Source organism: Zootoca vivipara, chromosome 1, assembly GCF_963506605.1.
Source record: "Zootoca vivipara chromosome 1, rZooViv1.1, whole genome shotgun sequence".
NCBI classification, from domain to species: Eukaryota; Metazoa; Chordata; class Lepidosauria; order Squamata; family Lacertidae; genus Zootoca; species Zootoca vivipara.
Window position 1 is genome coordinate 49,310,704 of NC_083276.1, and position 27,652 is coordinate 49,338,355.

At 42.4% G+C, this 27,652-nt stretch overlaps 1 protein-coding gene across 1 annotated transcript in view; it reads right to left on the minus strand.

Annotated features, from left to right (window-relative positions):
• Positions 1-27,652, minus strand: part of CSTPP1 (centriolar satellite-associated tubulin polyglutamylase complex regulator 1) — a 117,411-nt gene that overhangs the window by 61,186 nt on the left and 28,573 nt on the right. Inside the window, exon 3 of the mRNA XM_035115058.2 lies at positions 11,910-12,040. Coding sequence (XP_034970949.2) covers positions 11,910-12,040 — 131 coding nt within the window. The remainder of the gene's footprint in view (positions 1-11,909; positions 12,041-27,652) is intronic.

Sequence of the window (27,652 nt, forward strand, 5' to 3'; positions counted from 1 at the left end):
TGAAGCCACTAATATACACTATGGACTTCTTGGGTAACAAGGTTTGAGCTTAATAAAACGTGGTTTTCAGTGTTTATAACAAAGTTATCCCTGGTTAATCTCCATCAAATATATTTCAAGCTTTTATTAAAATCATGCCACAAGTTGAGAGGGTGGGAAAGTCATGGGGTGTTTAAAAAGAAAGCTACACTAAAAAAAAATACTGTACAGTATGTTATGAGACTTGTACAGAGATGTATCAGTTGGTAAACATAATGTCCGGTAATTTTTGACCTTGTCCAAATAGTTTTGCTTTTTATTGCTTTCAGTAAGAGACAAAATTAAGGAATTTAGGCCCCATATTTATCTGTGGTGTAAGATGACTGCTGGAAAAGTGCAGGCATCCCATATGTACTGAGATCTAGCAAACATTATTTAGAAAGGACAAATTATTTAAAAACAAAGCAAAACACTTTTTCTTCCCTTTTGCCACAGCAAAAGTTAGTGTGCAGAAGTATCTAATGAACAAACGGGATAATAATTATAGGGGGAAAGGCAGAAATAACCAAGAGAGGAAACTACCATGTAAAAGGGATTAGCCAGGTGTTGCTCAAGATTCAGTGGTGCCATTTGAGTTCCATGGCTCACCTGGTAACCAGGTTATTTTCAAGACAATAATAATGTCACAGTAATTCTCAATTATGAATAGGTGAGTGAAACCTTTGACAAAGATTGACACCTTTCTTATCCGGCCCTTTGTTCTCAGTTAAAATTGACAAGTGCTCTTCAGGAAGAACTGCCAAAAAAAGTCAATAGCAACTGCATCTCATTAAAACATAGCAACACAAATACACATTTGATGTTGCCTTAGGGCTGCATCTCACTTTGCTTTTTGTATCCAGGTACATAAGGCAGAGTGCAAAATTGTCCTGGCCCTCCCCAGCCAAGGAAAGCACACTTCTGATAGTTAACCCTTTATTGACAAGAAAAGCACTTACCGCAGCTTCCAGTGTGCTCCGCATACACACGCACACACAGACTTCTAGCCTCTAGGCAGCTGTCCAGAGATCTAGGCCCTGCAGAGCAATTGCAGCAACAGGGAGAGCCCTGCTCCACTGTTGGCTAATATACCCGCCCCTGACAGGTTGTGTGATCATAACCTGAGATGTTGCTTTTGTTCTTCCCAAGCCCCTCCTGTTTCTAGGAGGCAGCAGGGCAAAGGAAAGTGTGGGGGGGGGTCCTACTGAACCATCTGTCAGCTGAACAGCCTCTTCTTCTTCTGCCACATCTGGTGCTCCTTCCTCCATTTCTGACTGCCCTGATTACCCCTCTTCCCCAGGGGTAGCTGATGCAGGCAACATCAAACCCCATAAATCACTGGTCCCCTCTCCTGTGTCACTCCCGGGGGGGGGGGGCTGCCTATGCCACACACTGCCAATCCCTGGCAAAAATATCTGCACATGGAAATAGATATGGAGGGTTTTCTCATGTACAATTTTAGAAGCATGCCTTTTTCAACAAGGAAGCACCAACCGGGCAAGAACTGGGCTGCTACTTCAACATAGTTTAAGAAGACTAATTCTACATGTAGGTAGCTTTTCTATTTGTCAGAGTGTGAGTATACTTTTACCCAGACTTGCATACTTTTGTAACAAACAAGTAGATGAGAACTGGGCCCGATGGATGCTCCTCATCTTCTCATCTCTCGCAGTGACAATTTGCTTCGTGAAGAAGTACTTCCCTTTGTCTGTCTTGAATTTTCCAACATTCAGCATTCATTGGGTGCCTCCAGGTTCTAGTATTACAAGAAAAGCTTCCTTCAAACAGTTTCTCCACAACATGCATAATCTTCTACATCTCCGCATCCTCTTAATCACATTTCCTCTAACCTAAAAAGGCTCATATGTTGTAACCTTTCCTCATAGAAAATTGGCTTCAGTACCTTCATCGTTTTGGTTGCCTTTTCCTGAACCTTGTCCAGTTCTACAATTTGCTTTATGAGGTAAAGCAAGAAGAACTGTATACAGTAATCCAAGTGCAGTCACACCATAGCTTTGTATAACAGTGTTATGATATTGGCACTTTTATTTTCAATTCCCTTTCTAATAATCCCTAGCGTGGAATTTGCCTTTTTCACAGCTGCTGCTTTCTTTTAAAAGGTGTTATGTTGGCCACTTACAGTCCTCAGAGGCTGATGTTAGGGACAGGTTACGATATGTTTGTTAGAAGAACAGCAATTTCACATTTGAGTTCTTTAACAACTCTCAGGTGAATAACATCTGGACCTAGTGATTCATCCATTTTTAATTCATCAACAAGATCTGGAGTGTCTTTCTAGTCACTACCATTCGCCTCAGTTCTTCAGACCCCCTTCTTGAAAAACTCCAGCTACAGGGATCTTCCCCATATCTTCTGCTGTGCAGGCAGAGGCAGATAATTCATTCAGCTTCTCTGCAATCTCTTTCTCCTCCTTTAGCACACCTTTCACTCTCTTCTTGTTCAAAAGTCCAACCACTTTGCTTGACAGTCTCCTGTTTCACGTGTATTTAAATAATTTGTTGGTGGTGGTCTTAATATTTATAGCATTGTGTTCATAGATATATATTTAGCATTCCTTATTCTTCGCATGCATTTATTTCCTCAAAAATTGGGCTCCTTTTCGTTCTTCTCATTTCAATACAGCTTCCATTTTCTGAAGAAAAACTTCTTGCCTCTAACAGCTTCATTGACTCAGCTTATTAATCATGCTGGTATCCTCTTCGCTTACGTAGCAGCTTTCCTGATCTGTGGTAGACACTCTAGATGAGTTTTTATTATTGTGATTGTGAATAACCCCCAAGCATTCTGGAGGGATTTGACCCTGGCTGGATCTAGACACATCAAAGAAGTGTTTCAGCTTAAAGTGTTGTGAATTTAAACAGGGAAAACAGGTAGAGGAAAACCAGACTCCACATCGCCCTCTGGTGGCACAATGTTATATCGCATATACAACGCACATAAATCGCTTTTTCTTCGCCAGTCTAGCTGAGTCCCCTCTTTACTTTCCCTTTCAACATCCTTTTTACCAACCCTCTAATTTTTTCCAGGTTCCTTCAAGTCAAATATGACTGGAACTTTCATGGGAATTCGGTAGCACTGTGGTCCTTGTTCACAATTTGTTCAACAAACTCTTACAAACTCACACAGGTGTTTGGGCACCACCTAAGATCAAGTCTTAGTGTTCTTGAAGCTACAAACATGAGTTTGACCAAACTGCGGGAGGTAGTGGAAGACAGGAGTGCCTGGTGTGCTCTGGTCCATGGGGTCACGAAGAGTCAGACACGACTAAACGACTAAACAACAACAAAGATCAAGTCTAAAATTGCCTCTCCCCTGATCAGTTCCATGTCCAGCCACTATGGGGCACAGTCATTTGGAGTCTCTAGACATTTGACCTTTACCAGTCACCTCTTTGTCACGACTGGAACACGCATTTTACCCAGGCTATTTGAGGCTAATTGATGCCACCCATTGCTGCAGCATTTCCTCCTTTGGATGACTCCTCAATTTCATTCTCTGCCTCATTTTAGTCAGGGCGGAGATAGTCTGTCTCCAGTCCTAAATTACTCTGAGGCCTGGTTTTGCCACCCACAGCGACTCTGTGGAGGAGTCTGCCCCTTTGGGGATTTCTTGTTGGGACTCTATGTCGTTCTCTGATGTGCAGAGCAACACCCCTCCAGCATGCCCTTCCCTCTCCTTCCTATGGAGCTACTCAGATATGCATGTGTACCACTGGTTCTCTCCAACTATGCCCACTACATCTTAGGTTCTTCTTTAAATGCTCCAGCTGGCCCATTTCATTAAAGTGTGCAATGTCTAGAGAAGACTGGCAATAGCCCCTGTCCTGAGAGAAGCAACTTTGGAAAGATTGCTTGCAGCGGAATCTGTTAAACGAACTGTTTCATTCCACACGGCTCTCTGTGTCATTGCTACTTTGTTCATTTTTTTGTTTTGTACAGTAGACGACAAATATACCTTCGTATAATTAGTCTTCCTTGCAAGCCCAATTTTAGAAAGCTAAACTAGGCTTAATATTGATCACGTGAGTTGTGTTGATGAAAAGTGGATTACAAGGTTGTTAGATTTGCAACGAAGCAAGTCAGATGTACCTCTGGACATTCAAGTTTTGCCTTGTCCTTTGTTGGGCAGGTTGGGCCATATGTTACATAGCTTAATTTGAGATGCAGTTATTTAGCAGAGTTTCATCCCAGAGCTATTCAAATAGCCGTACTGGCCCGTGTGGCAGTGTGAGCTTCCATTAGCTAGCTGCCTCCATTGAGTAGCAGCCAATGGCGAAGGACAGCCACTAGCTGCAGCCACCAAACAGCAACTGACAGCCATGTTTCTGCTGTGCCTCTACACCAGGGGTCAGCAAACTTTTTCAGCAGGGGGCCGGTCCACTGTCCCTCAGACCTTGTGGGGGGGCTGGACTATATTTTTTTGGGGGGGGAGGGGAATGAACAAATTCCTATGCTCCAAAAATAACCCAGAGATGCATTTTAAATAAAAGGACACATTCTACTCAAGTAAAAACACGCTGATTCCCGGACCGTCCACGGACCGGATTGAGAAGGCGATTGGGCCGGATCTGGCTCCCAGGCCGTAGTTTGCCTATCCCATGCTCTATACCGGGGTCCCCAGACTTACCGGCGTTTGGGCCAGTTCCCACCGCGCCGATCGCGCGGCAGGCCGGAGGACGGGGGAGCGCGCGCCTGTGCAGGCCGGCGGGCGGGGGAGTGCGCGCCTGTGCGGGCGGGGGAGTGCGCGCCCGTGCGCATGCGCACGGGTGCTTACTGGCGCAGCGGCGCGCTTCCAGGGTGGAAAAAGCGCCGAAAATCCGTTGTGCGCATGCGTATGGGCCTCCCCCGACCCGGAAGTGCACCAGAAATGACCTCTTCCGGGTCAGGAGAGGCCCATACGCATGCGCACAAAGGATTTTCGGCGCTTTTTTCCCGACTCAGAAGAGCGCTGCCGCGCTGCGCGCCATAAGAGCGGGTGGCGGCGGGGGTCGTCGCGGGCCGGATTGGCAGGCCAATTGGGCCGCATCCGGCCCCCGGGCCGTAGTCTGGGGACCCCTGCTCTATACCGTCCTGTGAGGATCTGTGCCAATGCAAACAGATGATGCTATCAACCTGATGGTGTTATCAACAAAATAAATCTCGGCACAGATGCTATGGGGCACTGGGGCAGCACCTGCAGCACCATTAAGTACCTCAAGGGAACAGGGTGCTCTTTCCTTCTTAGCTGCACCTCAGCAGTGGCAGCTGGGAACAAAAGTGTGCTTCACTAAGTGTGCTTAAAGGTAAAGAGAAGTATGAAGGGTAAATGGCTAAAAAGAAGTTGTAAATTAGAAGAAAGAAAGTAACCTTAGATTTGGAAACTGCAATAATTAGTGATTAATAAGGAACTCAAGAAGGGGAAATGAGGAAGTCTGAAATATTTAGATTAGAAATTGGAAAATATGATTATGTCTTATTTTTGGGGGGGGGGTTCTTTCTATCTTTCCTTCACTCTTCTATATAAAATGAATAAGAATTATTTAAGAATAAGGCTATGAAATGGGACACAAGAAGTAATTTTATGATGTCTAGCTAAGATTTGGAAATAGTAAGTTAATTATTAATAAGGACTGTAAGAAGGGGAAGTGAAGAAATTTGAAGAAATAAGATGTGATAACTGTCATTTTTGTTTTTTGTATTTTGTATTTCTTTTTAAAAAAAATTCTCTTTTTTTCTTTTTCTTTTTCTCTCTATGTAAAATCCAATAAAAATTATTTAAAAAACAAAACAAAAACAAAAGTGTGCTTCACTGCGGGGGTGCACAATTCAGCCGAAACACTTTCGACCCCATTGGTTTCAATGTGAGAGTCACAGAGTTGTTTAACTCTTCCCTGCTGAAATCAACAGAACAATAGGCAATAACCCTGGACAGATTGTGCCTCTGGGAGATGTTTTTGCTTCTTAATCGTTCCAAAAAATCAGCATGTTCTTTGTCCTGATTGAGACTGCCTCCTCTCCTCATGACAAGCCAAAAAAGAGCTTCTCAAAGCAAAATGTATTTAATTGGCTGAAGAGCACTAAAAGAAAAATATAATAATTAAAACCAGAGAGTCACCAAGTCTTGAAAGCCACAGGGGTTGGGGAGAGGCACGTGCTGACCTCGTGAAACTCCACAGGAGATCCTGGAGGGACTGTTTATACTTAGGAAATACAATTTTAATTAAACTGTCCCAGGGAACAGACAACAAACTCCAAAGAGCAGGTCACCAAGATTCCAAAGGTCAACTGAAGACAAAGCAGAAAGGAGACACTTCCTTCATTTCAGAAAGTTCTATGCACAAGCACAAGCTCTTTTACCAGATTTAAAAAATACCCACGATGCAGAGTAAAATGGAATTAATCTGCAGATCTGCTCTTCACATTATGAGATTTTGTCATCACAAATACAGTACAAATGTTACAGACGTTTATTGCCTGCAAGTGTTATTATCACCCAAAAGCATTTTTATATTATAATTATTTATAATACATGCTTTGTCTGTTCTCCAAGCAACCCTAGGAACACAGGATGCTCCTTATACTGAGTCAGGCAATTGGTCCATCTAGCTCAGTATTGTCTACACTGACTAGCAGGAGGTCTCCGGGGTTTCAGACCCTTCCTGGGGATGCTGAGGATGGAACCTGAAACCCTCTGCAGCTGCTCATTCACTGAGTTACTGCTCTTCCCTGATAAATGCAGGACACTGGTTCTATTTTACAGATTTGTATCTGATATTAAGACGAATGCATTGATCTGCCTATTTTCCTGCTCAGCACCCCTAGATCAGTCACTTTCTAAAGTGCTTCACTATGGCATGGTACTTGTTACAAGTTAGTGGGTGCTAAATGCCTGGGCTCAGTAAATGTTAGAATTTAATTAGAGCTTGTGTGTTAAAATGGGATGTCAGACCCATGTGTTTTAAGATGTGTGTTAGATGCTTTAATCCTCTGGAATTAGCATGTGTGAAAAGGCAATTAAATTACGCAAACTTTCTAAATTGTGTATTAGACACAGCTAAAGAAGAGGAAATCAACCTGTGTTTAAAAGTTAATTAACTCAAACTAATATCCTCGGAGGTGCTAGCATCAAAGGGAAACTCTGGGAGGTGACAATGGGGTGGGGCCCCTTTCACTCTAAAGGGAAGCCATGTGTTTTAGAATGAGGGAATGTTAGGAGTTACGCAACAGGGAAGTAAGTAGTGGACTGGAGAAACAGTCAAAGGGCCATGGTTGGGGTCTGTTTGAACGCGATGCTGCACTTATGGAGTGGGTGCAGAACCTCTCGGGGTATGAATGCTGTGCACCTCAAGGCTCAAGTTGCAAATATGTGTAAAGAAACAATACACCAAGATGAAGCTCTACCAGGCTTGCGTGTCAAGCATGCTGTTTAAGGGAAGTGAGTCATGGGCAACTTATACCTGCCAGCAGCGACACCTCAATGCCTTCCACATGCACTGTGCCAGGAAGATTTTGGGCATCGCATGGCAGGAGAGACTTAAATGAAGATGTGCTGTCCCAAGCTCTCACTCTCAGCATGTTCACGATTCTGCCTCAGCGATGTCTATGCTGGGTTGGTCACGTCCACAGAATGAAAGATGGCAGAATTCCCAAGGGCGTGCTCTTCAGGGAGGTAGGTGGCTTTAGGCAGCAGGCCCATTAGCAGATTAACGTTGCATCACAACAATGTCTGCAACAGTGACATGAACGCTGGCAACTTCGACTCCACCATGTGGAATCCCTTGCAGATGACTGCAATCACCGGAGACAATCAGGTCAGGTACAGTATCCACAGCAATGACCAGAGGAGGAATGAATGCTAGGAGGTTTGCAGAGAGAAGAAATGCCATGGTGCATCTGTGACAGCGAAACCAGATGCCTTTGTCTGCCCCAGCTGCAACGAAACATGTTTTTTCCTGTATTGTTCTATATAGCCACAGCAGGCACTATAACTCTCCAACAGTTTCTACTTCACTCCTGTCTCTCAAGACAGATGGATACCAACCATTACATACCATACAGTTAAAGCACTCTGTGAAAAAAGAGGATCCTCAGAACTACAGTTTGTTAACAGCACTGGGAGCTGTAGCACTTTGAGGAGTAAACTACAGTTGCCAGTATTCTAGTGTGGTGGAGAATGCACCTTAAATGTATGGTGTATATGCAGCTTATATAATTTTGTTCCATGCTATGCACTGAACTGTGGTGTACTATTTAGTCCAATTATGCAAGAGGAGGAATGGGCCACCGGTCCAACATAAAATGTAGCATCTTCAAGATGCAAAATGAAAGCAGCTGCTGAAGCCAATTGGCCAGATGTACTGCTGTGTTAAAGATTTAAAAGGCAGCAAAGGAGATGGACTTAAACAGAAGAGCAGTAGAAGCAGCAATTATTCTTCATTTATTTGGAATTGCTCTTCATCTATTACTTAATTATCAAAGCTAACAAATATTTACTTAAGTCATATTTTAAGGTATTCTCCATCAGTTAAAAAGATTCCTTTGTCCATGCATCCAACTGCAACTTTCTACATTCATGGCTAAGTGTGCTGCTGGACTTAACCAGGAAGGTTCAGAGCAAAGAACATGCATTTTCCAAGTCACTACATGTTTATCCCAAGATCGAACAACAAACAGCAAACAGGGGTTTCTATATACAAAAGAAGAAGCATCTGGCAAGCTGGTTAGACTGGTGAGTCAGTTCTTTACTGCGTTCCCAAGGTTTGAGTGGAAACTCCATTTCCTGGACAAAGTTGGTAGTGGCACAAAATGCCATTTAAAAAAACACCCACTGCCCAGTTAAAATTCTAGATGGGATCTGAAACTGTGCTCCTGGCTGTTATTATCATTGCCACCTCTCCCTCTCCCTCTCCCCCCCACCCCCATTATGCCCTTGGTATGAAACTCCCCCACCAACAAAGATCCAATTGCCACCTGCATCAACTTCTGTTGAGTGCCAGGCAATGACTGTCCCATTTACCTGGACTTTTAGCTGTTAATTTGGGGGGATTCATTTTAATTTATTGCAGAGTCTTATATATGCTTCACCATGCTTTTCTTTCTGGCAATGATGGCTTCCACAGCACTGAATTGGGGGATTTGGGCCTTTATTTTTGTAAGCTGGTGCATTTTTTATTTGTCTGCTGTTTCTTTTTATTATGATTTATGATTTTAAAAAACAGAACCACCTTCTGGCTTCCTAGGTACTCCTGCCCCATTTATGCAATCCTTCTTCTTGCACATTTCATTTGAGCAAAATGTCTACGATTATGGTGTACAAGATGCATATGTATAAACAGAAGGCCTGTATATTGCAGGGATCACTTGGAAGGGCACTTTGCAGAGACATACTGCAGCCTCCAGTTGGTGATGGCAGGCACACTATTCAGATTCAGAGGTAGTGAGCAGGTTTGCCCCTACACACACACACACGTCCCCAACAGAGTAGTCTGATTTTCTCCATTCAGACTGACAGCTATTTACATACACAGAAGACACAAAAGAGTGCAGTTAGAATCAGCACTAGGATGCAGCTACACAAACCCATCCATATTGTTTTTTGGGCATGCTCAAGTGTGACTATACTGTGCAGCAGCAACCAGGAACTGGCTTTTACACAGGAACATGCCACAGCAATGGAATAAAAACTGGCATGTATAAACACTATTCCAACCATTTCCTGGGAACAGAAAACTTTATTTCTTCCTCAGTCTCCCCACTTACAGATTTTGCAAGGAAGATGTAAAACTACATTTCCTGAAGTGTTCAAATTAGAAACAGAAGATTGTGAATTTTTCTAGCCAGTATAACTTAAACATTTCAACTGTTTGTTCCTTAATTTCTCCACTCCAAGAGTGTCTGCCTCTTGCAGATTCATAACAGAATCCCCCAATGTATTGGAATGTGTGCTAATCCACGAGAGGCTGATAATGTAGATAAACCTGCTGGGTCAATAAGTAAACTGTGGTTAGTTTCCAGTCCCTTCCAGCGCTGATTCTGTGCCTCTCAGCTAGCTTACACCTTATTGAAATGAAGAGATGTGAACCAGCAGAGCAATTTGAGGATTTCATACATACTTTGCATTACATCACTGAAGCTCATGTTTCCTGTGACTATATTTTATGATGCACCACAGGACATCTGGAATTATCACTCCAGCCATTGAAAGGCAAAACAACAACTCCTGTCTTCCAGAAAAACCAAACCAGTATCCCAGTAAGAAAATCTCAAACCCCAAATTTTGGTTGTTAAAAAATTATAAACAAATAACCAAGCTTTAAAAGTATCCTAATTAGATTTTAAAAGTTGGAGTATACACTGACTAAACTAAATCATCTTGGTTGGAACAACAGAGAAAACCCAGTCTACTAGAGATACGTACAATGGATGGATATAGTGGTAATTAGCATAAGCTGGTAATGATTATGTGTTTTGAATTGCTTGAGCAAAGACAACAAGTCTGTAAAAGTCAAACCAAGTAAAAAAAAAGTCACAGAAAAAATAAGTTTGAGCATTTCTTACATTTAGGTTTTTTTAAAAAGACATAAAAATATTTTTGTACAAGGCTGGATGCAATAGTACTGAGTTCTTTTTACAAACATGTCTCTTCTTTTCTCTGTCAACACCCCAACAATCTCCCAAATACAGAATTTAAGTACCTTTATGTATTTTATGTATCTTTATGTCCCTTATCTAAGCAATAAGGATTCTCAAGCCAAGCCATGGTGTGCTAAATAAACACCGCAGTCTTAAGGTCTACTGGTATGGCATAATATGTTCAAGGTCTGCATGGCATAATGCAGTATGGTGGCACTAATGTGCACTAGCCGTACAACAATCAGCTGAACATGTGCAGCAATTATCAAGATGATGGCTGGCCACCACTTACACAGCTTGGTAAGAAAAAAAAATCACAATGAAAGCAAACACTGATGACAATTCTACAAGGATTCTGTGGGCAATTGGAGAGGTCAGATGGTTTCAACCTACCGTAAAATATATTGACTGCCTAGATGTAATGAGTTTACTGGAAAATTCTACTAAATATGGTTTCCCACTTTAATACACAAATATGTGCTCAAGCTATTTCTAATGCTGCAAGTTATAAAACTGATAGACCCAAGTCTCATTTTCTCTAGCACAGGACAGCTTTGACCTGCAAGCCCACCTCCCTGTGGCAGAGTGTATGGTCCTGCCACCCATGACAGGTGCTCCCCTGAGGAGGATGGGACCCAGAGGGAGCTCACTGCATCCAGCCTGAACAGGCATGAAATTGCTGCCTTGGAAGCATCCTTGCTCAGTGTCAACCAGCCAAAGAGAAGGGTGGGAACGCCACTGCCAACTTTCCTCTCTCCATCCCGGGTCAGGCTTGACCTGGAAATGGAGCTGCTGGCCGCGGACCAGCCGCTTATCGGGGTCAAGGGCTGGGCAAGCAGAGGGTGAAGAACACCCTCTGTGCCTTAGCCAGCCCTCGCCACTGACGGACAGGCGCTCACATGCCAGGCAGGGGAGGGGCACAGAGGGTGCGCTTTACCCTCCACACTCACCCAGCCATGTGAAGAGGATCTTCTGGAGGGGGCGCCTGGTTCACACCCCCACCCCCACACACATTGTGTGCCTGGGGCAATGCCCCTCCCGGCACTCCCACATTACAGCAGTGCCACCTCCTAAAAATTCTATCTTTGGAGAAGCTGCTCTTCTTTTATGTAAACTTTTAGAGAACACTAGAGCTGCGAGAGACATTATTCAATTGTGCAGATGAATGGGAAGTTCAGACAAAAGTCTAGACAACAAACTTCTAGTCATCAGTTCTGCTCAAGAAACTAACAGTGTTAGAGATAGAAAAGGAAAACTCACCTCCATTCTTCCCCACGGTTCTGAAGCATCGCCAGAAGGTCTTTAGAAAGGATGCTCTATTATGGGGTGTAGCTTGGACAAAGTTGAATTCTCGGAACAAAATATGAGTTCCTTGGTGTACACTGTTAAAGCTACAGAGGAAAAGTTAAAAAAACACCATTGTCAGTCATACCAACAGGAAGCTAACGCCAGCAAAAAAAAAAAAAAGTCAGGTGCCCAACTTAAAGAGCATATACAAAACTCACAGGTTTTTGAAAGAAAAAAAGTCGCAAAACAGCTGACACCCAACTGCTCACTAGAAGGAGGCTTATATTAGTGTGGCAGATTTCAGACTTCCAATAAGCTGGAAAGCCCTAAACTCAGGGCACTTCCAGGCTGTCACAATTTTCAGGTGTGAACTAATAACATACAGGCAAATTATAATTATGCATTCAAAGCTGATTTGGTGTCCATTCACAACAAACTTCTCCCCCTCAAAATTGCAATAAAGAAAGTGATGGGGAAAACACTGGAAAGTGTGGGACAACAATTGCTCCATGCCACATTGGGTACCAAGAATGAATGTTCAAAAAACAGCCCATTTCATCCAACCTCCTCACAAATTTGGTGCAAAGTAGTAAGGAAAAATGCTCAATAAGAAGGTAATCTGAAAACAACCTCAGATATTTTTTCTTTAAGATTAATTCGCTAGGTATGTCCAGGAAGAACAAAAGCATCCAAGAAATATTTCCTTTTGCCAACAGAAACTTGACAGATACCAATGACTTGCAAGAGCATGTTTTTAGACAAGATCTGTATACCTTTGGATCATTCCTGTGTAATACAAATTGTAACTTCCAACCCATGTTATTGCTGTGAGGATTGGGGTTGGGCTAGATGTTCTTTTGGGATACCTTCCAGTCTTTGGTTCTATAGTTGTAAATCTGAGATTTGCAGAAAAAAACCATTTCCATTGTTAGTTAGAGCAGATCCACTGAAATCCATGGGTGTATTCTGGGTATGTCTTAGCTAGATATCACCCCTTGTCAACTTTATATGAGATAATAAATGGGAAGTGCTTTGAGTACTGAAAAAAACACAATATGAATGCTATACAGTATTCAGTATCCTAAAGGCAAAAATTAAGGCAGTGTATTTACATTAAGAGTGAAGGTACCCGCCCTGCCTGCTCCCCCTTCCCCCAAGCCCGCGGAACAAACAAACCCAACTTAGTTTCAGATTTTATAGTTTGAAGCAGGGTGATGGTGGTGATATAACTGGCCTTTCCACAAACAACATAGAGGCTGTTTAGCCATGTTCCTGAAATGAATTATATCACTACATAAGCAAAAGATCAGACCCTAATAAAATATATGGCCTGCCCTGAACCTGCTAGACATGAGTACGGCACCAGCAGAATTATCTATCACTGGTTTAATTCATTTTGAGCTGTACTTGCAGCATCATGTTCCAAGAAGTAACATACACTTAAAACCTTTTTGTGTAACTTTTGTCAGGGAATCCCTGCATAATTGTAGCAAGACTAAAAAGAGAGGGTTAATGCTTTTCATTAGCAGCTCTGTGTAAGACTTCAATGGATGGGTGGGGAGAAAATGGATGGGTTTCTGGAATTCCTATTGACCAAACTGACGCTATTCTCTGTAACCAAAGACATTTTCATAATGTCAAACCTGCAAGAGGAAAAAGTTAAGCTTTAATGTCAAGCAACCATTGGTCTGGAACGCGTATAAAAATACTTTCTTAGCTGACATATTCAGTGTGGTGCTTCTTGGCAGACAGGCCACTGCAGAATCTTGAGTATTTCACCTATTCTCCTCTTGACTCTGAGCTGAGAGAAAAATCTATGTATTAAATTTAACCCTCTTCTCTAGTTCAAAATGTAACCAAATGCTTTTGATTGATTAGCATGAGATTAGTGAGATCACAAGCTCATTTATACAAGGGCTGTGGGGTTTGCTTTGAGAGCATAGTAACGTGGATGCTAATTGTAGCATCAATTCCAGTACAGAACTGCTGTGAAACAGGAAAGCTTGCTTCCTCTCTGACAGAGAACACAGGACTGCCAAAATGAGAAGAAATAAATATGCTCCTTTGGAACTCATGTCAATTATCATGCTCTGAATTACATTCTACACCTCTAGCAAGGTTTTAGCTAAGTTAGCAAGGGTTTTTAGTATTACTGTATTTTCTTATATGCCTTATATGTTCTGTTCTTTCCCCCTCACAAATGTTCTTCCCTCTCTTAAAATATAATCTGTTTTGCTCTGAGTTAATCAGAAGCTTGGGTTAAGGTGGTGGTGACCAGCCCTGAGCATGGTGTCAGTGTGAAAGACTGTGTGTGTGTGTGTGTGTGTGTGTGTGTGTGTGTGCGAAAGATTGTGAATGGGTTTGTAAGAAGCATAAACTAAGCAAAAATGCCCCTTGAAGTACAGTAGATCCGGCTGAGAGCAGGACTTGGGGTCCTTGAATTTGTGACAGATGTCAACTCAAAATTTCCAAAATAAAGGATACTTTGAAGTAAGGTTATCTGTATATGGCACTGTAATGCCCAAAATGAGGCACATCTGTTATGCTCTGCAAAGCTGTGATGTTTGTGAGTTAGGAGAACCCTTTGAAATAAGGGCCATCTGGTAACCTGACAGTTTTACTTCCAAGGTCTTTCGCTCTATTACAAAACTTCAATATATAGGAGTTGTGAACACTGCAGGGCAATGTCATTTAATAAGCTTTTTTGGTATCTTCTTTGTTTCTTTTCAGAAGGATCTTAGAAGTCAGCAATATCAAGTTTCATGTACGTTTGAAAGTGCCCTTCTAAGATGCTATTAAAGTTCAACGTGCAAATTAAATAGAAACATTAATACAAATAAAATGAAAAACAGAGGCACAATAAAAGGTCCCTTCAATAATAAAAGTGGATTCATCTGTGCATGTCCCTGTTCTTCTTTTAAGCTCGGCAAATGTTTCAAATCCTCCAGAGAGATCATGAAAGCATTCCCCCTAGGACAGCAGCTTAGTGAGTCTCCCGAGAGAGAATTAGTGAAAATATTCATACTTATTCTTGGCAGGGGCAGATCTTCTCCATAGGTAGCTGCTCCACAGTAACCAAAATCTATTGGCTAACTGGATATTGTTTTAGCCCTTTAGCATTTCATAGTACCCATTTAATAATGCCTAATACATTTATCTCTTGAGAGTCCCATGGACTGCCAGAAGATCAAACCTATCCATTCTTAAGGAAATCAGCCCTGAGTGCTCACTGGAAGGACAGATCCTGAAGCTGAGGCTCCAATACTTTGGCCATCTCATGAGTAGAGAAGACTCCCTGGAAAAGACCCTGATGTTGGGAAAGATGGAGGGCACAAGGAGAAGGGGACAACAGAGGACGAGATGGTTGGACAGTGTTCTCGATGCTACGAACATGAGTCTGACCAAACTGCGGGAGGCAGTGCAAGACAGGAGTGCCTGGCGTGCTGTGGTCCACTGGGTCACGGAAGGGTCAGACACGACTAAACAACAACAAAAATACATTTATGCTTAGTTACAAGTCCAGCTCTCTCCAGGTAACTTCCAATAAACTTATCAAGCACTCTCTGAAACATCACTTAATTTCCCCCAAAAAATTACAAAAAAAGTCTAAGCTAAACATTTTTCTTTGGATATACAGTGGTACCTCTGGTTACGAACTTAATTCGTTCCGGAGGTCCGTTGTTAACCTGAAACCGTTCTTAATCTGAGGTACCACTTTAGCTAATGGGGCCTCTCACTGCCGCTGTGCTGCCACTGCACAATTCTGTTCTCATCCTGAAGTAAAGTTCTTAACTTGAGGTACTATTTCTGGGTTAGCGGAGTCTGTAACCTGAAGCATCTGTAACCTGAAGCGTCCGTAACCCGAGGTACCACTGTACAGGAAAGCACAACTAGCCAATAGAAATGAAGACTCGGTGGATACTATTCCAGCAAACCTTACATATGTAGAAACGCACTCAGATACCATGCTTCAGTATTTTATTCTGAAAGTAATGAACAAATCTACCAGAAGTAAATCTAAATCTATGCAGCTAGCTGAGTGTCTGCAAATATGGCAGCCATTGAGCTTCTGCCAACCTGTTACCATCTTCTGACTGCATGCCCATCTTATCTTTGCCAAACAAAAACCTAAAACCAGTATAACTTGATCAATTCACTTACTGTAGAGTCTTCGACAAGCTCTATGCATCTAGCTTTATGATGTTACAATAGATCAGGGTCCCCAAACTAAGGCCCGGGGGCCAGATACGGCCCAAACGCCTTTTCAATCCGGCCCGCTAATGGAGCCTCCTGCTGCTGCCGCGCCACCGCTGTACGATTTCTGTTCTCATCCTGAGGTAAAGTTCTTAACCTGAGGTACTACTTCCGGGTTAGCGGAGTCTGTAACCCAAAGTGTTTGTAACCCAAGGTGTTTGTAACCAGAGGTACCATTGCCATGAGCAGAATTAGCTACCAATGCGTACAGACACTTAGTTAGCACTATTTTTAATGCATTAAAATGTTGCTCAGTGGTCCAATAATGCATTAAAGCAACAGCAAGTTTTCTTCAAGATACAACTAGATTTTGATTCCCCCACCCTTTCAACAACTTGTTATTTTTAGGCAACTGCTGCTGCTGGACAATTATGAATTCTTTTATAATTATCAGGTACTGTTGGTGCTCCACAAATCAGAGGAAGACATGAGTTGTTACATGGTGGAAGATGACAAGATAAAGAGACAACCAAAATCATACTACAATGCCCCAAAGGCCTGATTCAAAGCTTAGTAAAGTCAACAAAAAGCTCAAAATTATTTTGCTAACTTTGGATCAGGTTCCAGAAGCATTAAAATTGTTTAATCATAGCGTGCTATAGCTCTGTATTTAAAAATATATAGCTATAATGTTACTTTGACATCTGATCTCAAGATTACTATTTTAATTTATTATAATCTAGGTGTTATAATCTAGGTGTTGCAGTGCTCACAAGCATCTGTTAAAGGAGCTGTCATAATGCATATTATTAAAATAAAATAAAAATGACTGTTCCTCCACCACCTGCCTTTAACTGTGCATGTAGTGAATAGCCAATGACCCAGTTTGCATTTCATGGTGGACCATAGTTTATAGTTAACAGTGAATGCAGAAATTCACTCCTCCCCTAGTACAAGGAGGAGCCGCAAAACATGATTCCAGGCCTTAGAATTACAACTGAAACAAAGACTTGGTTTATTTCGCTTAAACTAAGCATGGTCAGTAAGCAAAGAACAAACCTTGACTTATATAATTGTTGCTGTATACAGTTATTCCCAAATCAAGACAAACTGTGGTTAATCTCAAATATGTTTTAGGGGGAAATTAAACAATAATTCATGAAGTTTGCTTATTTACCTAAACCATACTTAAGATTATCCACCATTTCAGATTCAGATGTAACAGCTCAGTGAGGTTTACTGAAAATGGAAGTGAATGTGTTCCAATTTTCAGACAGCTGTATTGGAGGGAGGAGAAGGAAAGGAGAAATTCATGCGCCTGAATCTTTGGCTTATGAGGATAAAGCATAGTTTGGCATTGTGGCCACGCCAAGCCAATGTGTGGTGTGAAAGGCCAAAGACTGGTACTCCTCATTCGGTTTATTTTTATTTTGGACACCAAAACCCCCAAAAGAATGTTTAGAGGTCATATTGCCTTTGTGGCAAGCAGCTAAATATCATGTCCTGGACAGATAGGGGGGAGGGGGGACTGTTTTCCCAGCCCAACTGCCTATACTACTGGTTGTTGTTTACTGTACAGTATTAGGATGTCTCAGGAGTACAAAACGGATGGAACATGGCTAAAAGAGAATTACAGGGGAGAGGGCACAAGAGCCATGCCAAGTCTTGGTTTTCCATGGGCTAGTTAAAGGCCTGAAATATTCTAGTACACCATTTTAGAACTAGTGACCAATAAGTGAGGACTTGGTGAAGAAGTTGTAGTCTAAAGATGATTATAGCATGTTTTGTGAACCACCCTCCAAGGTAGGCTGCTGACCATGCCATGTCTTTCTTTTGTTTGGCCGCCACTTTCAAATTATCCCCAGGTTTATTGGACGAGTCTCTTGGGAGGAAAGATAATGCCAGCAGAACTCCCAGATCCTGCTAGGTGAACCCATTTTTTTCACATGGAAAGCATAAAATCCATACAGAGAAAGCATTCTATATAAGAAAAAAAGAGAGATCAACATGCCAGTTATACATTATTTTCAACACAGAAGTGTAGAAATTCCCTTTTAAGATCTGCTGTAATACTCGGAGAGAAATTCATCACATTGGACTGGAAAATAACCAGCTTGGCTATTTAATACAACAACAACAACAACAACAACAACAACAACAACAATAATAAAAATAATAAATTCAAGAGCAGAAGAAGGTGAATTGGAGATGCCTGGGATAATAATAATAATAATAATAATAATAATAATAATAATTTATACCCCACCCATCTGGCCGGGTTCCCCCAGCCACTCTGGGCGGCTTCCAACAAAACATTAAAATACAGAAATCCATCAAACATTAAAAGCTTCCCTAAACAGGGCTGCCTTGAGATGCCTTCTAAAGGTCTGGTAATTGTTGTTCTCTTTGACCTCTGGTGGGAGGGCATTCCACAGGGTGGGTGCCACTACCGAGAAGGCCCTCTGTCTGGTTCCCTGTAACTTGGCTTCTCGTAGCGAGGGAACCACCAGAAGGCCCTCGGCGCTGGACCTTAGTGTCCGGGCAGAACGATGGGGGTGGAGACGCTCCTTCAGGTATACTGGACCGAGGCCATTTAGGGCTTTAAAGGTCAGCACCAACACTTCGAATTGTGCTCGGAAACGTAAAAGATTGAGAAAGCAACACCTAGCAGATTGAGAAGCAGCTATATAACATAGCCAGGCGTTTCCTGCAGTGCATGCTTTGAATATTTTGAATAATAATAATAATTATTATTATTGGCAGACAGAGAATCGGAAGCTCTTCCTCCTTTTCTTCTCTTTCTTTAGTTTAGATTTTTCATATCTTATTTCTTTATTATTTCTAACTCAGGTTTTACTGCTGTTGATTTTTGAAGTCCCTTATTTCGGATTAATGAAGATACACACTGGAAGGTGATAATAGATGGAAGATGAAGTGCTCTGTGTGAGAGGCAGGGTGGGAGACTGGGGGAAGAAGGAGAAGCTCCCAGGTTGGAGGGTTCACTTTTCTCTGTGTGGGAAAAGGGTATAATTGTGGTATAATTGTGATAGAGGGCTCTGTGCTTATTTATTCTGCATTTCTTGTCCCTTCACTTCTCTATTTTTTTTCTTTTCTTATTCTTGTTTTTCTTGATCCTCTTTCTTTATATTAGCTTGGCTTTTATCATATTTTATGTTGAAAACTTTTAATTAAAAAAAATCTCCATCAGAATTGTTTTACATTTGAAGCAATGCTAAACTGGCCGTGTATTTCAGTTGAAAACTCAATGTTAGTATCGGGCGGGAGAGGTTAGGGAATAATTCTCCTTTAAATAGAACAAATTTCTTCCTTTAGTCTATAGGTATTGTGCCTACAGGTGTGACCCTTAAAAAGAATGACAGGCACTGCTTAGTTGTCAGATCTTCCTTGCTCCATGCTGCTTGGTCCTCCTCAAAACCACTCAGGAGAGACAGGAAAATTAGTACATTAAACTGAAGGTTACCATGGACACAATTCCTGACTTGTCTACTTGCAGCGGCAATTAAAACTAAAGCCCTCATTAGTACTCTAATAGACTTCAAGCACATGCATTTCACTCAAGAGGTTTTGCTGGGTTGATGGACAATCCCGTCAATAGCAATAGTTGCCTTTCACATCACAGAAATGTCCATTTGAAACAAAAAACGCCTGTACTTAGAGACCTTGCCTTTACATGCCCCACCGAAGCCAAACCAGACAGGAATCTTCCTAGGATGCCAGGACTGGGAAAGACGTGCCTTGCAGCATACTTGCTCTATGCTTACGGGGTGGGCATGTGTGTACACATGAAAAAGACAGCAGAGGACAAGGAAGTAGCAAAGGCCCAAAGCTCTCTGAGAAGGATGTGTTGGGAATGCTAGTACTCAGGTGCTGCTTCTCTGAACACAGAGCGAGAGCTGAACAGAGCATTGTCGTCTGGGTAATTACATTGAGGCAGCCTGCCAGGGTTTAGAAACTTTCATTTGAGCAAGGCGGGGGAGCGGGGCAGACTTTGGACTTTTTGATAGGTTGTAGAAGTCCTGGGATGCTATGGAAACATCCAAATAGAGAGGCCAAACACCACTACTTGCCCCATGTCAGATGGAAATCTAAGCAGAGCAGAAACATGCATGGCAGAAAGAACCTGGTTTTTCTGGAAAGGACAGGTATTCAGAATGAATGAACCCCTAGAGGCCTTCCCCCAGCAGGTGGCACCTCTGGCTGCCACAGCAAAGCACCAAATTGATTATGGGATGCCTCCCCCTTACCAAAGGAGCAACAGGGAATGGCAAATGGCTCCCTGATTTGCAGGACATTTCATTATGCTGAAGGTTACTTAACCATATATTACTTATTGGCTGGCACAGAAATAGCCTCCACATTCCATCACACACAGTGAGTGGTTTCCTCCTGCCTGCCACATTATCATCTGTCCCAATGGTGTAGCTGCAGTGGGTGGGTGTGCTTGGGGAGGGATTTCTTCAATAGCAACAGTTGCCTTTCACATCACAGAAGCAGGGGACTGAGGTGGGAAGAGGAGACGGGGAGAGGAGACTAACTTCAAAAATTTCAAAATGCCTTAACAGCACTGCAGGCATCAGCAAAAATGTCTGTCCTTTGAGACCTCGCCTTCACCAGCTCTACAGAAGTCAAACCAGAATTTACACATTTCTCTCCATAGGAATAAAGCTAGCGTCCCTAACACGGCAGTCACGGACACCATAGCAAACCCAGACATTCCCCTGGCTGTCCACCAAAGCTTCTTTAAATTCCAGTTTTGGGGGGGGGCTGGGGGGGTTTCATGACTATTTTTGCTTTGGTTTGAGGGGTTTTCTTTCCGCTTGGTTTGTTTGCATTTTATTTCTTCTGGGGTGTGCGCGTGCTGCTTTCACTTGTTTTTTGAAGGGGGTGTCCTGAGCATCACCCATTCCCCCCCCCCTGTGAAATGAGTATCTTGTGGTATCCATCAACAAGTTCTCAGTCACGCAGTGCTCTCAGTCACCTCCTAACCGTATGTATATCACTGGGCCTTACTCAAAGCTTCGCATAGCAACAGGAATTTATAATGTAAAAAAAAATAGATTGCTTCTCTACATATGCTGTTTTCCATTGACTTACCGGTAGGAGCAGGTTGTACTTTTCAACCATCAGTTAAGGATCAAGAGGAAAACAAGGGTGTTCCTTCATCCTCTACTCAGCCCCTACACTGTTATACCAGGTCTTCCCCACAAGTCTAAACAATCAGTCTCAAGCCCAAGGAAACAGCTCACAGGATCAATAAGTTTTGGGTGGCCTTAGTAACCCATCAAAATATGTAGTCGCCACCAACCCTCCTCTCCCACATCTCGGGGAAGGAGTGGGGTCTACTCTCCCAATATCGCACTGGGCTTTGGAGGCAGAGTCAGGCAGCCAACTCAAGCGGCACCCTCCCCCCAAAGGAAAACAGCACCCCCATTCCATCCCCCAGCTTTGCCACCACTCGCCTCTCCTTGTAGGAGCAGAGAGGGACCGAAAACAAAGCTCTGCAGAACGCCTCCCCTCCTGCAGAGTTGCTGAGAAGGGAGGCGTTCTGTCACCCTGCTTTGCTGCCAGTACAAAGCCCAGCTGCCAGGCAGTAAGGGGGCACCTCGCCCCCATCGCTGCATGATGTGGTGTGACAAAGCCCTGTCACCAGGCAAGAAGGGGGCATCTGGAAAGGATATCCCTCCTGCCCGCCCCCGCCCAGCAGGAAAGACTCCACAAGCCCTTATGGAGTTTGCCCCCCGCCCGCCCAATGGCAGAGGCGGCAGTGGGGCATTTGGCCTCAGGTGCTGAAACACCTTGGGCTGCCCGTTTGGAGGTACTCAGAAGGAGTAGCTGTGGGGTGTACTCAAAGATCAGAGTGACTGCTGAGAGGAGTCTTCCCACCCGTTTCCCCAAGCCTGGGAAAAGGGCTGTTCCTGCAGTCACACTGAGCTTTGGGGACACTCCAAAGTCATTGATTCTGAGCACCTCTGAAGCACAGCATGGGATCAGAGACAACCCCCTGCCCATCTCTCAATTTATACTCCCCACAAATGCATTTGCCAAGTTAACAAAATACATCCTTGTCACTGGTGGACGCCAGTCATGTTTATGGATTCCTGCAACAAGGATACTTAACTTTGCTCTTCCCTTTTCGTGATAACAGTCACACTACACATTCTTCTCCTTGTATGTTTATAAGCCTATTGGCAAGAAAACATGCAAAGGCACTCATGCTGGCATCCAACGCACACCAGTTTGAGATATACTGTACTATTCTTTCGCAAAGTTGTAGCTTCTGGATGCATAGGACCTTTTTCAAAATTAAATGATACAGACAACAGTGTTGCCCATTACAATCCTCTCTTAGTTCCTTTTTTCTTGCTGCCCCTATTTCAGGTCAGGAGGTACAACAGCGAAGTAGGTCAGTTATTTAATACCCTAATCTCTCAAATCGGAGCTTGCACGATTTTGCTGTGTTGAATTATTGGACCACTATGTTTAAAAACAAAAGAGGGAAAGAAAGAAAGAAAGAAAGAAAGAAAGAAAGAAAGAAAGAAAGAAAGAAAGAAAGAAAGAGGGAGAGACTTTTAAAAACAACAGAGGCCTTTTGATCAGAGTAGCGTAGTACAGCTTGCTGTAATTCAAGCTGGCCATTCTTATGTAGCAGGAATTAAGGACTCCCCCTGCCAGGCAGAGCCCTATTAAAAGACAATGGCTGTTTGAAAAGGATAAGCAAGCTGATATGGATATAATAGGCCACATATAGCGCGTCCATTCTACTCTGAAATAAAGCATTTTAGAGTTATGAGTTGGGAAATCCAGTATGCTGGGAGATAGACCTATCCTATAAAGGGCTAAGTCGCCATGGAGAAATGCTTGGAGGTAGCTCGGGGGAGAAGGAAACAGTTCACAGCAACACAGCAACACTTAAGAATTAGTGCTTTCAAGTGCTATGTGCTGCTCAATATAGTCCACATCACACAAGGCTGTGTAACTGACAGAGACATCTAGCCTTCCACATTCTTATCAGAGCCGAAAACCTACTGTGAGGAACAGTGGAAGATTATTTGATCATCTAATGATCAATGATAGTTCTGGGAAAGCAGAGCCAAAATTAAATTACATTACATTCCCAAGAGTATCAGCTTTCTCTGTTTTTTTTAAAGTGCCACTACAACCCAAGTCACAGAGACATTTAACCCTCCCCTCTATGCTTCACTGGCTATAGGACAGAGTGAAAATACCCTATTATATGTTCCATAGGAAGGTTGAAGTATCCACAGCTTCATGCCTCTGTTTCCCTCATCTATAAAACGAAGTTAAAACCTTACCTTGTAGCCTTGGATGGAATATACAGTATTCCTTGTTTGCAGGATACAGTATATTGCGTGCCTGAAGTTCCCTCAAGGGCCAGGATAGTAACTTTCATGGGGGAAAAGACGATTAACAAGGACATTGTAAAACGTCTCTTGTTTCTTTCAAGCAAGTAACCCAGAGAAAACGAGTCATACTGTTTTACAGGTGCAAAACCAGCCACATGATAGGTTGCAATCAGTTATGATCCACCACCGCCATTTTGTAATGCAACACAGCTGGACTGATCTCCCCAAGGATAGATTCTGCTGCAACATTTTTCTTTCACTGGCAAATACACATTTTAAAAAAAAAATTTATGCTGAAATGCAAAATCCATATGGGAGAAAGATCTACGAGCAAGAGCAAACAAGAGTTCTCATGTTTTCGGACTCTATCTGCAAAACCCATGTGGATTCTGCATTCCGATGTGACCATTTTCACATTTATTTTTCCACAAAGAAAAAAATGATGTTGGAGTCATCCTTCAGTTTCCTACAGGGTATGTTTTGCAATGGAAGGGTAGCCAGTATTTGATGGAAATTCCCATCTTCAGCGGAAGACATTCCAGGACATTTCTTTAATAAAAACAAAACAAGAAACAACAAGCTGAATCACTCAGTGTTCTACTCTGACCTTTATTCTACATGTGTCCCTTAAAAAAAAAAAAAGCTAAACACTAGCTAGAAAGCAGGTAAAGCAAGGCATTTAGGAATAATCAGAGCTCAAAGAACAGAAAGATACAGCACTGAATACTTCATATTTGAGCTCTTAATTATTTTCTGAATATTCTTCTGGTTTCTGGGCCAGAACTCCCAAATGAATCTGAAAAGGGAGAGATAACCAAGAACGGGAAAGATTTCCTTCGGCTTTATTTAGCATGTCTGCAAACAGTGAGAGTCTATATAGACCAGGGCTCCCCAACTTTTTTTGACCAGGAAATCAAAGGAAATGTCATGGGTATCCAAAAACAACAATCTCACAGGGGGAAATCCCAACAAGGCTCAGAATTCCCACCCACCAAAAAAAGACAGGCAAAGCAAATGAAACTCAGACCCAAAAACAATCAGGCAGGCTCCCCCCCCCCTCCAAAAAAACAACCCCTCATTCAAAAAACATTGAGGGGCCAGGAAGCTTTGGAGAACACCAAAGAAGGTGTCTAGCTCACCATATTGTTGGGTAAGATTGAGGGCACAAGGAGAAGGGGACGACAGCGGATGAGATGGTTGGACAGTGTTCTCGAAGCTACAAACATGAGTTTGACCAAACTGCGGGAGGCAGTGCAAGACAGGAGTGCCTGGCGTGCTATGGTCCATGGGGTCACGAAGAGTCGGACACGACTAAACGACTAAACAACAACAACAAGGTCACAATACATGGAGCTATTCACACATTAAATAACAATAAACCCATCATGTACCATCATGTATACCTTAACATGGTTCCTCAGGTGACCCCAGCTCTCTGAAAAGCATACATCAGAAAAATCTGCTTCTTCCCCACCCTACCCCATGCAAGGGCATCGTCTGAGCAGACTCTGGAACCAATACAAACGCTTTTACAATTTCTTCCTTTTTTATACAAACTGTACCTCCCAATATGCACATGACCTGCTTGATGTGTGAAGAGGCCTTTCTTGTTACATTAGTGTGTTGGCTGCAGTGTGTAGGTGTATCGCATGAACGTTCCCCAAGCCCCTTTCCAGGGCTGGAAAGTGGTTAGTGGTTTGCTAGTAAAACTGAATTACTGTGTCGTGAAATAATGCAAGTCTAAAAAGTGTGCCGCCAACATGAAAAGTCTGGAAAGCTCTGGCCTAGACTGTGAAACTATTTGCCATGGGAGATCCATCAGTCCCTCTTTGATGGGTTTCCAATACCACTTCATGACTGTACTGACCTGTCAGACATTTGAAATCACTGTGCCTACTCTCTCTAGCACCTTGGCATTGTTTTGAATGGGCTTCAAGTTTTTTTAACTTGCTGGTTTTTTCATTGTGGCTATTAGTTACTAACCTTGGGTGTTTCAATCTGAAAGGCACTATATAAAAGCCTAGTTCGCCCATAACAGGAAGCTATAGTCAGAAAACTATGGCTTACTGTGAATGAGTAAAATGCTGGATTACACCTACTCCATCCTGCTGGCTTCTGTGAGAAACAAGTGAGGCTTAGATTAGTGTTATGTGCAAACCAACCCTCATGGTTTGCTTCTCTCCAAGCAGACTTTTTTTTACCAGCAGCTATTTGGCATTTTATTTAATTTGGGGTTAAGTGAATTAACCTTCCAAACAAATTGTTCAAGACTTTTGAATTCCAAAAGCTTAAATTTGACTGTCCACTAAGTAAGCCATAGTCTTCTATATACGATCTTTCATGCAACAGATAAGGTCAGTCGCTATTGCTGAAGCACTAAATTTCTGGCAACTCTCCCTCTGGGGAGAGAGGAGGTATGGAAGGAAAAATGATGTTTGTGTTACTTTTAATTATTATATTGAACTAGTTGTCAAGCTAGCTGAAGAAGGGGATTTGGTACCAAAATGATTGTATCTGATAAATAAAACAGAGGTACAGTTCCCAGCCGGGGCGGGGGTGGGTGGGTGTCATTTATTATTTGCCTCCATCTTATGGCATAGCAAGGAACGGAAAGGCTATTGGCTGGCTACTAGTAAAATTCAATACCAGTGTTGAGAAAAGGGGCAAAATAATTCAAGCAAGGGGTGGGTTCTCAACAGCAAAGGCACAGAGCTTCATCATGTGCCGAGTCTCCATTGTCTACTAACTGTGGAACAGAATTAATGGCAGCAAGACAATCTAACAGTGCTTGGGGACCAAAGAACAGCAGAGCCCCACGTGCACAACCCGCCCGCCCCACAAAAATATATTATTGCTTGCATTTTGAATAACCCCAGCCGTAACTCTGCAACGACGTATGAATAATACAAAATTTAAATACATATATGCACTTGCATTGCATTGCAAATATAATATTTTTCTTTTGGCTCAAACTCTTAACAGCTCACATATCCTAGATGTCATTAAAAGAATTGCAAACATTTATGCATAAAACATCATGTTTTGGGGAAGTTCGACGAAGAGCTCCTGCTGAGATGGAAATCAGTCTTGCCCTTCATCTCTAAAATGAGAACAGTGACTTTTCTCACAGGGCTGTTGCAAGGATGAACAAAATAAGGACCTTAAAAGCCTCTTGCATATTAAAGAAGCAACATTCAGAAAAATAACAATCCCCAAACTGATGGAATTTTGCTTCCGCTATTATTGTGATTTACCATCATGATTAACCTATATATGCTGTTTTACTTTTCTTGCTTTGAATCACTTTACTTGTTTCAAGAGATACCCTTCTTTGGGAAGGAGGGAGGGTCAGTATTAAAGAATGCTAGGTTGACAAGGCTCTTGGACAAGTATGAGATAATATTAAACCCACTCCTGCCATTCTAGTATACCATAGTGGTATAAGTGTGAAAGATCCCAGTTCAAATCCACCTTAGGCCCCAACTCAACAGGGGACCTTAAGCAAATTATTATTTTCTTAGCTCCAGTGTTCCCATCTGCATAATGGGAATAACACTGGCCTACCTTAGGAAAGCACTGCACTACACTGAAATATTAGAAGTGAAATGCTTTGAACATTTAAATATGTTGTATAAATGCTGTTTTATTCTTTAAAAAGGCAAAAAAGAGATATCACTGTCTAGGTCATCTGGAGCATTAAGAGCACTTTAAGTGAAAAGTCTCTGCCTCTTTAGGGATTTTCAGTATATGTGAATTGAGAAACAAACATTTTAAAGGAATGATGTAAATCCCAGTGAGACACCTGCTTCATTTTCAGACAAATTTAGCTACAAAACATTTTTACACAGTTCGGTGTGATGTATATTCACATAAGTAGTTTTCTCTCTCCTTGTTTTGCTCAGGTCTCTAAAGTTAATAACGATGGGATTAAATCCACACTATCAACACAGCTAAAACATCTGAGTCATTCAGTTGCACATTCAAAGAAGGAACGTCAAATCCCCCCCCCAAAAAACAACAACCCTATACCAGCATCTAAGCAGCATTTTGGATGTGGGAAGAGAGGTCTTCAAGGAGAAATGACTTTATTCCAATGTAAACAATCTATGGATTCTAGGAAGGTTGGGAAATAAATCC